Here is a 14,453-nt window from a genome sequence, read left to right on the forward strand (position 1 = left end):
TCTGTATGGTAGGGTGTTACAAAAATTAATTACTCGATTAATTCCTAACAATTAACTTCATCAGTCAATTAGGTCCTTTGCACAATCAACTCTAACGGAGGACAAAATGGTCCCTAACAACTCTCACAAGGGACAAAATGGTTCCTGACCCCTCTGTTCGAAAACAACACTATTCTCTCCCAATTTTCATCATATCTTGCATAACCCTAATAGTCTAACACTGCAACTTCAAGCTACACAATGCGCACTCTGCAACTTCAATGTTCACAAAAAAAAATCAACTTGTTCTCAACCAATTCATACTCAGGAAACTAATGACTATGTCTCTTAAGTACTTGTTGTCTTCGATAGATCCCATGAATCTAGACAGCAAGTCCGATTTATTAAGACCCGTCGTCATCGTCGCCATCTCCCTCTTCCTCTGCCTTATCATCTCCGTGACCACATTGTCCACCACTTCGATTGCTTCCTTCAGCTTCTTCTCTGAACCAATGTTCACTAATCGCTTCAGTTTCCATATGAGCGGTGACAATGACATTGCTCATTGTATTGAAAGCTTGGATGCAAGGTCAAAATTGTCTGCTAGCTTGGACTCTGGGAGAGAAGAAATGAAGCACTTGGGATTCATTACAAATGAGAATTCGCATATGATGTCAAATGAGGATCTTCTCATGATTTTCTAATGTCCAACAATCTATATTTCTTATTGGAGAGTGGAGAAAGGTGTGCCCTTGGGTTAGTTGTGGAACTTGGTCTTGAGGATATGGTGTGGACGTTATCAAGGGTGGAGGTGATACTCTTATCAAGGACATGGAGGTGGATGCTTCTGGTGGATAAAGTGCGGAGGAGGTGGGTGTATCAGTCACGGATATTTGAAAAGTGTGTGGTCCATGACATGTTGAGGTAGGTGTGTCACGCGTGGTAGTTACACCATGACTTGATCTTGGAGCTGAAGAGGAAGAAGGAGAAGATGGAGAAGAAGACTGTGAAGGTGAAGAAAGAGAGTATGAATGTGAGGGTTATGCAAGATATGATGGAAATTAGGGGATAATGACATCATTTTCGAACAGAAGGGAAATGAACATTTTGTCTCATGTTAGAGTTGTCAGATATCATTTTGTTCCCCGTTACAGTTGACGGAGTAAAGGACCTAAATGACTGACGGAGTTAATTGTTAAAAATCTATCGAGTAATTAATTTTAGTTTTGGGTGGGGGGGGGGGGAGGGGTTAAAGTGTCTGGTCTAAAATTCTTTGGAAACCAAAATAGGTAAATACTCTTTATTTTTTTTATATAACTTTCCATGACTCTTTGTTTATATCTTCTAATTTTATTATTTCTCTTTTGATATTTTTAATTGTATATAAATTTTAATTCAATCAATTATAGTTTAAGTATTAGTCTAATTTTTTCTTCTTTTCATGATTTTATATATTTTATTTTATTCTCAATTTATTGATTTTTATTATTTATTTTTTTATCTTTTGTTCTATTATATGTTATTATGTTGCATATAAATTTTTAAAATGAATCGATCAATTTATTAATTTAGAATATATTTTTTATTTTTAAAAATAATAATAGAAAAATATCAAGTTATAGAGGTAAATACCTTCTTTGTATAACTTGTTTGAATCTAAGTGATTCGTTTTTTGCATTTGATAAAAAGTTGATTTGTTTAGCTGAATTTTATTCACATGAATTTTCTTTTACTTAATTTTTAGCACTTAATAGTCAACTTGAAAATTTTATATTCTACTTAATTTTTAGCACTTAATAATCAACTTGAAAATTTTATATTGAATATACGTTTTGATTATCAATTCTCAAATATAATGAAACTAGTGAACTATCTCAAAAATTAGTTGAGACAAAAAAGTATATTATTTATCTATTGATATTTTTTCTATTAAAATTAACTTTGATTTTACTATGTACTTGTGGCAACGGTATCAGTTGAAAAAACATTTTTTGCTATCAATATCATAAAAAGGCGATTTTATAATCGAATGGGAGATGAGTGGTACGATTAAATGATTACTTAGTTACATATATAAAAAGAGAGACATTTAATTAAATTGATAATGAAATAATTATTCGATATTTTTAAAATATAAAAAATACCTTCAAAATTTAAAAAAAATTAGTGACTAATATAATATTTTTTATATTCAAATAACTAATGTGTATTTTTTTATTTTAGATTAAGATATTTTTTAATAATAATATTATTATTTTTGTTCCAACATAAATTTTTAAGTCTATTACTGTATTCATAATTATAAAAACTGAACCGGCTCAACTAAAAAATCGAATCCTTATCCAGTTCAGTTTGATGTCATGACCGTTTAAGGTAAAAAAATTGGTCAAACTCAACAACAATGCCTAAACATGACTGCACCACTAAGCCAATTAACTTCTTTTATTTAGTGTATTTATAATTTTATATATTAAATATCTAGTACAATTTAAAAAAATTGTTATATATATTTATTCATATAATATACATATTATATAAAAATTTATATTATATTATAATTTATATATAATTTAATTTAAATTTAAGTTATATCAAATATTAAATTTATCTTTTAATAATAATATTATACTTTTTATTTTTATTATGAATATTTTTGTTTTAATATAATTTTATATATTTATTTTATTAGAATTTATATTATTATTAAAATAAATATTAATAAATATATTTTTTAAAATTTATTTTTATATTTTTTATTATTTTATAATTTTTATTCAACATTTATGCGAGACTGATTCTATTAATTTAACAAATAATTTATCAATTAAATTAATAAATCAATAACTTAATAATCAACTTTCTCATAAAAAAAAACCATAATCAACTTTGAAAATCCTTATCTATTTATTTTTTAAAATATGGAAAGCTTTGTAACACCATTTTAACGTTAATAATAAGTTGGTATTATCATATATGTTAGACTACAGAAGCATTTAATTTCACCGTATTCTTACATGAATAGCTAGATGTCAGAATTGAAGGACATAATCAATCTACAATGAATTATGGATTTTTCTCAGGAACTTTAAATCGTTAGTAAGAATAATATTTTACCATTTGGTAGCGAACAAATAAAATCCACTGAGGTGGACCTCCCATACCATATTTCTGTACACCAAAATGCCGTATATATTGCTTTGAATGACACTCTCTATACACTGCAACATTTGCATGTGATCTGGCTCGCCCATCCTCTCTTTGCGGATAGTGGAATGTTGCAAAAGCAAAGAAATGGTTAATGTTAGTTTAAATATAAGATAAAAAAAATTGTTAGTCATTTTAACCTTTTGATTTATTTTATTCTATAATTTCTAATTTTTAATATTTTTTATTATAAAAATTCTAATTCTATGCCATAAATTATATATTTTAAAACTTAAATTATTAAATAAAGATTAAAACACATATAATAAATAATTTTATATTTAATAATTTCAAACTATTTAAACATTATTGCCTATATGTTATCACAAAATGTTTTCTACTAAATTCATTTTAGGGTATAGATTTAAGTAGTTAATAACTACAACTCATATTTAAGGTGTCTTATAATTTATTACTTATTAACTGAATTTTCACTGATATTAGAAAATAAATGATACTATATATTTTAACACTAAAACTGATCTCTCCTTAAAGAACACCTTTTGTTTTAAAATTAAAATGTGTTTAATGAGTTACTTTTTTATAAATTATTGTTTTATGATTATTCCTATTAATTTTTATTTAAAAAATTTACATCAGAATAGATATAAATAATGTAAAATTTTATGTCAGAGATTTATTAATTTCTTAATTAGGAATTAATTTCAGGCCATATAGGAAATTTTAATTGAAAATAACCTTTAAATATTAAAATCACTTTTATTATATTCTAAGACGAATCTTTGAGAAAATACTCAATTTGGTGTCTAAAACTATACTCAAATCTCAATTTAGTCTTTGAAATTTCAATTGCTTCAATTTAGTTCCTAAATTTTTTAATTGATTCTGTAACGGAAACCACTGCAGAGACTATCATGATTAAAATTTAAAAAGTTTAGAAACTAAACTAAAGCAATTGAAACTTCAATAACTAGATTGAGGTTCGAATATAACTTTAGAGACTAAACTCACTATTTTCTCAATTTGTTAAATGTAGAGGATGATGGGTGGATACATCCATGGTCATGAATGTTAGTAACTTTGGAGTGTGAGTTATTTGCATTATATTGTTGTTTCCTGAGCTGGTCACACAGATGGATATTAGATTCTTGAGTATAGTACTAGTACTAAAGTACTACTCCATTTTATCCCTCAAAAGTGGGGACATCATTCTCCCTCATTGTTTATCTGTACGGTACCATTTCAATTTCATGCATCTATCCCATGGCCTTATTATTAGCTACCTACATTCATGCTCGTGAACCATTTCAAACAAATAAAAAAGATAACTAATTCATAAGTAGCTAGCTACACATTATTATTCACATACACGCACAACATATATAATAAATTAAAATTTAGCCAGCAATAATAATAATCATCCATTGTTTTCTTCTCTTTTCTTTTCCCTTGCTTGAGTGCTGGAACATTTTTTTTTATATATTAGAAGGTGCTGATAAGTAAGATGTGATAACTAACTCTGATTATTGTAGAAGCTTATTTATTTGATTCCTTTATCAATAAAACAGCCACTACATACTTAGGCTTCGAAACAGGAGAGATAAATATAAATAAAATACTACTATATACTACTATATAGTAATAATAGTTATTAGTGACTAATTATAGTAGAAGTGGTGGGCATAGTCAGTTACTGATTCACTGTTGATCATCATCATGATCATCATCATCATCAGTACTTTGTTGGCTCCAATTCTTGATTGCTTGCCCCACTGCTAGTTTCACAGCTTGTGCATCAATAATACTCTCACCATCCTCTTCATTCTACAAAATCCACAACTTAATCATTCTTACCCACTATACTTATTTTGAGTTATTGCAGAACTTATCTATGTAACATAGTTAGGGCTATATATATTATATAACTATTTAACATTATGCACATTGCGTATATGTACACATCAATATTCACATCAAGCCCCTCTCTATGCATTCTCAAATCAAAAATAGTATTTACACATCAGAATCAGAATTAGTTATTATATATTTGTATATAAATATATATATATATATAATTTAATTATAATTTAATTTATATTTAATATGTATTTTATATTTTAATATATATTTTATATTAATGACTAATTTTAACGTATAACTGATATGATTGTTCTGAAAATATAAATATATACCTACTATTTTTAATTAAAAAATATTTTTAAAAAATATAATAATTAATTTTAAATTTTTATATAATGAAATTTTCTTTTAAATATTTTGAATGAAAATAAAAAATTATGGATATTTTTTAAATATATATTAAATATATTTTAAAATGATGTGAATATCATTTGCATATACGGACATGCGCATGTGACTTCCAAAAATATGGAATAATATAAGAAGTGAAAAAGAAAGTCATAAAATGATATTTACATATTGAATATCCTATTTGACATAAATTAAAGAATATCAAGAATAAAAAATAATATTAACAATAAAAAATATTCAAAAATCATCAAAATTTATTATTATTGTTATTTTTAGTTATTAATTAATTTTTCAATCTAATAATCCAACAACATAACATATTTTTAACCAATACTTTTAAATATTAATAGCTAGACTAAAAACAATAAACACCGCTAGCACTCTAGCGTTTCTCTTAATAATATTCATATCCGATTCATAAGCTTATTATTATGTGATATTATTTCCATAATATTTACTTACTTCTCCTCCAACAGCTTGAAAGCGAAAAGTGTCTGTGCAAGAAACCCTAGCTTCCATAACAGTGAGACCCATCTCTTCAAACACCTCCAATATGGAAACAAGAAGACCTGGACAACTCTTTGCTGACACCACGTTTACAAGAAACCCCTTCTCTAGGGTTTCTACTTTTACCTGAATATTATTCATTCACAACAATACAATGCAACTTCATTATTAAAATGTATTTAACTTTAATCAACTAAACCTTGTGGAAATAAAGTTTGATTAAAAAAAAAATTAGTGCCTAATAATTTTCATTGTGGCTCTCTGCCTAGTATTGAAAACTTCGTGAAACCACTATTATTTTAGGCTTTACGTAAATTTTTACATGAGTTATATTTTTTTATTTATCTTATACAATTTTTTTTTTTTGCTTTTAAAGTTAAACAAGAATCAAACTCTAAATTTTTCGATTATAGAAATTTTGATATTGTATTATAAAATTGTTTTTACTAAAAAGTTAAGGTGATAAGAAAATACACATAAATTATTATATCTTTATCAAATATACATACTGATAATATAAAATATTTTGTACCACCTTTTAAGTAGTTAGTAAAAGGTAAACTATGTACACTAGCGGTGAATTTTTTAGTTAATAAATGTATAAAGTTATTATAAGCTAAGATTTGTAACTACAGAGGTAGAGGTGTTAAACTCTTTTTTTCTTTTTTCTTTTACTTGAGAAAATATATATATACATACCATAGGCAAAGGATTTTGGTGAGTGGATGTTTGTGCAGCCGCCATGTCTTGATTGAGTCTTTCTACTTTTTGCTTTAGATCTCTGATGTACTTTGATGCATCGATTATAATCGACGTCTTGTTAAGCTGCCACATATAACAATTATCAATCAATATTTTTCAATATCTAATTATTAATTAATTAAATTTTGAATAATTCTTCTATATCCAGATATCGTCTATGGCAGAAAATAAAGACATGTAAATTTATGAAATTAGAAAGAAGAAAAAATGAATTACAGCATGAGAGTTAGTAATGGAACGAAGAAGTTGCAGCTTCTCGTGCAATAGTGCTGCTCTCTTTTGCTCTCTAGAAACCATGAGAGAAGAGTGAGTTGTTTTCTGTTTCTTCTGTTTTGCTATATATATCAACTTTTGCAGATCTCTATCTGAAGCTGTTTATATATAATTAGAGAGCTACGAACTTCCTATAACGGAGACCTCTCATCAAACAACACTAGCTACTTCTATTTATTTATTTTTCTTTTTCTTTCTTCTTTCTCACATGACTGCCTAAGTTTCTTCACAATGAAAATACTATATAGCCTCTATCTCTCCCTCCACTATTTTACTAAAATACCCTCTTTTATTTCTAATAGTAAAAAATTTGAGTCCTCATAATTCTAATAATAAAATTTATTAATTAACTAATTTTATATCCATAAAAGATTGAATTAGTTTAATAAAATTACACGGTGGATCCATCATTAAGTACATTTGTCTAATATTTTGAATAATTTTGTCAAACTAAATAATTTATTTTTTATGAATATTGAATTAGTTATTTACATAGTTTATGTTTAGATGCTCTCACGAGCTATATTTTTGTAAGGGTTTTACTAGTTAGATAATGATTTTTGTAAATAATGTGAATAATGGATTTTAAAATTCACTCAATAAAATAAAAAAATATATTTTTTATTTTTAAATTATTTCCTAAATCTTAGAATAACTATTTGCACACCTAATAAATTAAACATCTAACTATTATTAACTGTGTATGAGTAAATCAAATCAAAAGAAATATTATATATATAGAGAGACAATAAGAATATATATTTTGTAATATTAGAAGCAAGATGAGCATTTAGGAAGTGACCATATCATTCAACTTCAGGATACCATTGGTATTAAATATATATGTATATAATAATACTATATATGATTAATATAAATAATTAATTATTGCATATCTAGAAGCCAGTGGAATATTATAATGAGTTTAATCACTATATGTTTTTCAGTAATATTTTATAATATTAAATTAAACATGCTATTTGAAAAGTAATAAGAGGTTGGGTTTTTCATAACAATAATAATGATAATTATTGAAAAGAAGAATAACTTTAAATAATGTTCCATTTTTTAAAGGAAAGAACTTAAGATTCATTCAACTTTTCCAATCAATATTCTCTTATTTTCTCTTCCACTCTCTTTTTTCTTTTTTTTTTCATTGTTAATTTAAATAATATAAAAATACTATGTGTACAAAAAAATTAACCACTAAATATTTATATATGAATAATATATGTTATTTAATTAATTTTTAATATGTATTTTATATTTTAACATTTATTATTTATAGGTAACTAATTTTTATATTTTTGTAATATAATTAAAAAAATTGTGTTTAAAATTTTTGTTGACTAATTATTGTTTAAAAAAAAGTTAATTATTTCTAGTTCGTTTGGTCATGTTTAAAATGATTATATCAATATCACCGACTTATTACTATTATAATTTACTTTAATTTTAGTGAGTGTATACTAATACATAAATTTAAATTATATATAAGTTAGAATTAGAAAACACGCACAAGCGTAATTATATTTTTATGAATCCAACTGTTAAATGACTATAGTTCATAATATAATGATTCTTGGGGTTAATAAAAAAAATAATGAAGATCATTTGTATTAAATTTGACCAAAATCTAACATCATTAAGTGTATGTAATTGAACAATTCTTGCTTATATAAATTCTAAGCAAATATATTGTTACAGCGCTGAATAAAAATAATAATTTTCATATTAATTATATAAATAATTATAAAAAATAAATATAATTAAATAATTATTTAAATAATGCATCGAAATTAAATTGTTAAAAATATAATAATATTATTTGGTCATAATGAATTGTGTGGGAAGGGGGTGGGAATGATGAGCTCGTGATATATAATGAAAGAATTGGTCATCGAAAGAAGTGAAGGAGAAGTAAGCAACAAAAGGATGTTTAGTTGTGATTTGGGAATGCCTCCAAACTCACACACTCACGGGGCCTTTTTATTTTGTTTTAGTCTCTCTCTCTCTCTCTCTCCACACGTGCCATCCTACCCTTCTCACACTTTATGGATTGGACAATGGAGACACCCAAAACTCAGTTTCATTTTCATTCTTTTCGTTCTTTTCCCTCTTAGCTTGAAACTTGAAAGTGAGCATTTTAAATTTTTATCATTATTTACATGCATTGCTAGCTGGCCATATATATAAACCATGCATGCATAGTTCCAATAAACAGATCAGCTTCCATTACATAGAAACAATATTCGTTATTAATTAATATATAATCATTATTATTAATCAAGTGAGGTAATAGTCTAATTTGGTCATTGTTATTGATTATTTATTGTTGATCACGAAAATATAATATAATGGCTTTTTCTCTTTCTCTTGTTAATTATATTTTCTTACTGAGAGTTGTGTCCTTTGATGCCAGCTTAGAATTCAACTACAGATTTATATACTCCAATTATTTAATTTTAATGTTTAAGGTGTGTAAAAAAACGTGAATTATGGAAGAAGAAATTCTTATTCATGGAGTTTGATTTTTTTTTTTTAAATATATTTGAATTCAAGTAGCTAGCTAGCTAGAGCAATATGCAACCGAAATATACTAAAATACCGAGATATTTTAATATTAAAAATAGGTTTAATTATTTTATTATTTTTATAATTTTTATCAAATTTATAATTAAGATTTATATATATTTTTTTAATTAAATTTTTACACTGTTTTAACTTTGTGATTAAATTTTTTTCATATAAAAAATATTAAAATTAATAAAATATTTTTAAAAAAATATGTGGTCAAATATTCAATTAGAATTTTAATTATAGATATTTTTAATTTATAAAAAATATCCTATTAATTCTAATATTTATTACATTGGTAATAACCTAATTACAAAATAAAAAATAGTAGTGTAAGAATTCAATTAAAAAAAAAGTATAAAAACTTAATTATAAATTTAGTAAAACTATAAAGATCTAGTACAAACTTAAAAATATGAATAAAGTGGCAATTAAATTTCTGAGTATTTTGATCTTTAACTGATTAGCTTATGGAAAAAAAAAATACCAATTAAGTCGTCAATGATACAGACATAAAATGGTATGTCCGTTCATGTGTTCAATAAAGATGCAAAACTCCTAGCTTATATTACCGACACATTGATTGTCAATTTTATTAAATTTTTAAAAAAAATCAACTCGTTTAAAAGCAACTGTCAATTTTATCGTCAATTTTTAATGTTATCGACAACAAATTAAAATTATCGATTTAACCGTCAATTTTATCAATGTTTTTTTAGTGATTATTACTATACAAATATGTAAATAGTGTCATTTTAAACGATAAAATATTTATTATTTTTTAAATTTCTATAAAAATTTCCTCAATTATTATTTATTATCAATCTTAATGAAGCACGTAAAGTTGTTATGCTTCTATACACAAATACGTCACTATTACCTATAGTATATATAAAAAACATCATTAATGAAAGGATATAAACCTGATTAGTGTTTGTTATTGTAGAGAATTTAGTTAATTTTTTTTTTCAAGAGCTAATTAGTATGAGATCAAAAGTCTTAGAGATCTAGTTATTATTTTACTATAAAAGTATTAGCTAGGTATTTGCTTTAGTATAGTAACAAATTAATATATATACCATTATGATAAAATTGTGGAAGAATGATTAAGAAAGCGTCCAAAGCGACATATGAATTATGTCGATATTAGTATTTTTTTAGTTGTGTTTAAAATATATATATAATATAATATATAATTTTTTATACTAAAATTTTCTTGTACCTAATTATTAAATGAATGAAATAGAATTTTGATTAATTTTATAAAAGGACTCCCATTGTATTTTTTTATTTTCTCAAAGAAAATCCTTTTTAATTTATTTTGCAAATTTAAAAAATATTTTTATTTAATTTTTAAAGTACTAAAAAAGCATTTTAAGCTTAAATTTAGTAATTATATTACAAATAATAAATTTGATTTTAAAACAACTAAAAAACTCTTTAGTTAATTCTAAGTCTAAAATACAATTTTAAAAAGAGTAAATTACTATAATAAATCAAATTTTCTCCAAAATTATCTAGATCTCCCAAAACGAAAAAAACTACCTGAATGTCCCAAGTTATATTTCTATATAAATTGAATTGATTAAATTCGATTTATGTAAAATAGTACTAAATTGAATCCATTATATTCGAATTGCATGCAAACGTAAATTGTCTATAAATCGAAGTTAGTGGTTTCAAATTCTATATAAGCACTAAATCGAAACAATGAAATTTGATTTTTATTTGCATGTAAATCGAACCAATTCAATTCGATTTAGACACGTGAATTCTATATAAGCACTATATCATGGCCTGTTGTTTATGTGTCTAAATCGAACTAAATTGGTTCGATTTATATGCAAATAAAAATCGAATCTCATTATTTCGATTTAGTGTTTATATAGAATTCGAAGCCATTAACTTTGATTTATAGACAATTTGCGTTTGTATGCAATTCGAATATAATGAATTCGATTTAGTATCATTTTACATAAATCGAATTTAATCAATTCAATTTATATAAAAATGCAAGTTGGGACATTCAGATAACCTTTTTTTTATTTTAAAAGATCTGGATAATTTTGAGAGCCATTTGATTTATTATAGTAATTTACCCTTTTAAAAAATAGTTTAAAAAGGATTAAAATATCTCTTTCATGATTAGTTTTAAAAAGACTAAAATAATATTTTAGAATCAATTTTTACTTGTATTATAAATAAAATTTGAATTTAGTTTTAAAAAGATTAATGTAATATTTTTGTTAATTTTAAAAGATTAAAATACCCATGTTAGTGTTAAAATTTGTTAATTGTGTTAGTAATAAGATATTAAACTTTGAATTAAAATAATATTTTTGTTCATTTTAAAAAGATAAAAAATAGCTTTATATGATTATTTATAACAAAATAAGAAATATACTTTAAAATTAAAGTTATTTACTTGGTATCAGAAATTTGAACATAATTTTAAAAAGAATAAAATACCCTTTGATTTAATTTTAAAAAGACAAAAATGCTCTTTTGTTATTTAGTTATATGTATTAAAGATTAGAAGTTGGGATTCGGTTTTAAAATTACTAAATTACTAGTTTGGTTAATTTTAAGAATATTAAATTACCAGTATGCTTAACTTTAAGAATACTAAAATGACTAAATTATCTGTTTGGTTAATTCAATATTAATTTTAAAAAGACTAAAATATCTTTTCATAATCATATTTAAATATATTAAAAAGCAAAAATTTGAATTTAATTTTAAAAAGATTAAACTATCTCTTTATTATATCAGTCTTGTTATATATTTAAGTTTTTTTTTACAATTAAATCTAATTAAATTGATTTAAATTTAATAAAAATTAATTTTATTAGTGAGAACGTGAATATATGTTCCAATTCTCCAGCAACTAACGTAAACATAAACGATTATATCTTCTTTTTCCTCCTCCTCCTCCTCCTCTTCTTTCTTCTTCTCGAATTTTTTTTTCATCGTCGTTCTTTTATTGCTGCTGCTGTTACTGCATTTTTTTTTCTTTTTCTCCTTTTCTTTCTAGTAATTTTACAACAATGATTTTTTCTTTTTTTTTTCTTTTGGTTTTATTCCTTTTAAGATAGTGAAATAAAAAGAATTATGAGAAAATAAAGTAAGAAGAAGATGAAGAAGAAAAAAAAGTAACAGAAGATGAATAGAAGAAAGAGTAAGAATTTTAAATTATGCAAAACTTATTAGAAATATAAGATCCCAGATTTTTAGAAATTAGATTATGCTAATTATTTATGTTTTTTTTAATTTATTTGATTATCTCTAATTTAAAATTAGAGTATTTATTTGAAAATAACTTGCAAGTTGATAAATAAATATTAAAATTATCTTTAAAGAAAATATTATTTATTCGTCAACTTACAAATTATTTTTAAATAAATACCCTGATTTTAAATTAAACGTAATCAAATAAATTTTCTTTAAAAAAATCATAAATAACTATCATAATCTAATTTCTAAAAATCGAGAGTCTTACATCCTACCCCATTTGTAAACATTTTCATCCTCAAAATTTGATACAAGCAAAAGAAATTTATATTACTTCACTTTTAAACACATATTAAAAAAAATGATCATAACCTAATTTCTAAAAATCTGGATCTTACAAGAATAAATAATACTGAAATTTTTAATAATAACACATAAATTTTTTTGTTTTTACACCAAAATTTTGTTATGAAAACACAAAAATGTCTCCTTTAATGCTATATTTTTCTTTTTTTTTTCTTCTTTCTTTTTTCTGTTGCTCTTATTTCTTTTTTAGGAACATTGATTCTCATATTATACTTGAATGAACATGTTTATAATGTATTGAAATCTTATTTAGTTGAATGAATGTAGGTTCATCCTGTAACACCCTCACTACCAGAAAGTCACGCTTCCGGCTGCGCCACTCTGATAGCAAAAAGTATTACGACTACTTTATATACTTAATACTAAAATAGGAGCCTGTGACTCGACACTATATCGCTGATTTATTTGAAAACTGGAAATAAATACTTTATCTTAAGAAAAATAAAAGCAGGCATAGATTCACATACAAGACACCTTACATGATAACTCATAATATAATATACATATAAAACATACAATACCTATCCTTCTTACAAACTTGTAATAATAAAGTCGAGGGAAGAAAACAAGCTAATTATTACAACAACATATAAACCAAACGCAGTATAACTCTTCTTAATGCTTCTTCACTCGGTTCCTGAAAAGGTAAAATTGTAGGGGGTGAGAAACTAACCACACGGTCTCACCACGAAATTTCAAAGTTGCCATAAGAAGATATTCAATAAGAAATCTGTTTTCAAACTCAGTGATTATCATTGCCTTATGAATCTTTTAAAAAACCAATAGAAAATCGTTCAAAATCTTTTTAAAGAAACATTGTTTAATCTTTCAGAAATTTGAAACATTTTCTTTCTTATAAGAAAAATCTCAATCAGAAACCAACCACGCAATCAAACAACTGATGCGTGAGCATCTTGTCTATCTTTTCCTAGTGAATTTGCATCTAATTTGTTGAGTTAATTAAGAATTAATTATATTTTAGCCACTATAGATGCTATTTTGAGTTTTGTGCAATTTTATTTATTTTAGGTAGCATTCGGATGGATTTGATGAACTTTCTGCAGAGATAGAGAAGAAACCAAGGAGATGACCAGCGAATACCGACGCGGTCGCATGGCTCACGCGACCGTCCGGAATGGAAGATATCGCAATGACGCGATCGCGTGCCTAACGCGAACGCGTAAACTAGAATCTGTACAAATGACATGAACGCGTGGACGACGCGGATGCGTCACATGAGCAATCTGCAGAATTAACAGAAAATATTGGGGGCAATTTTTGGGCTGTTTTAACCCAGTTTTCAGCCCAGAAAACACAGATTA

At 24.9% G+C, this 14,453-nt stretch overlaps 1 protein-coding gene across 1 annotated transcript; it reads right to left on the reverse strand.

Annotated features, from left to right (window-relative positions):
- Positions 1–4,667: 4,667 nt before the first annotated feature.
- LOC112715284 (transcription factor bHLH61) lies at positions 4,668–7,222 on the reverse strand. The gene is made up of 4 exons (XM_025767033.2): positions 6,901–7,222; positions 6,622–6,747; positions 5,878–6,048; positions 4,668–4,968 (listed from the first exon to the last, which is right to left on the reverse strand). The coding sequence occupies exons 1-4, from the start codon at positions 6,979–6,981 to the stop codon at positions 4,843–4,845; spliced, it is 504 nt and encodes a 167-aa protein (XP_025622818.1). The 5' UTR covers positions 6,982–7,222; the 3' UTR covers positions 4,668–4,842.
- Positions 7,223–14,453: the final 7,231 nt, after the last annotated feature.

This window comes from Arachis hypogaea, chromosome 10, assembly GCF_003086295.3.
Source record: "Arachis hypogaea cultivar Tifrunner chromosome 10, arahy.Tifrunner.gnm2.J5K5, whole genome shotgun sequence".
NCBI lineage: Eukaryota > Viridiplantae > Streptophyta > Magnoliopsida > Fabales > Fabaceae > Arachis > Arachis hypogaea.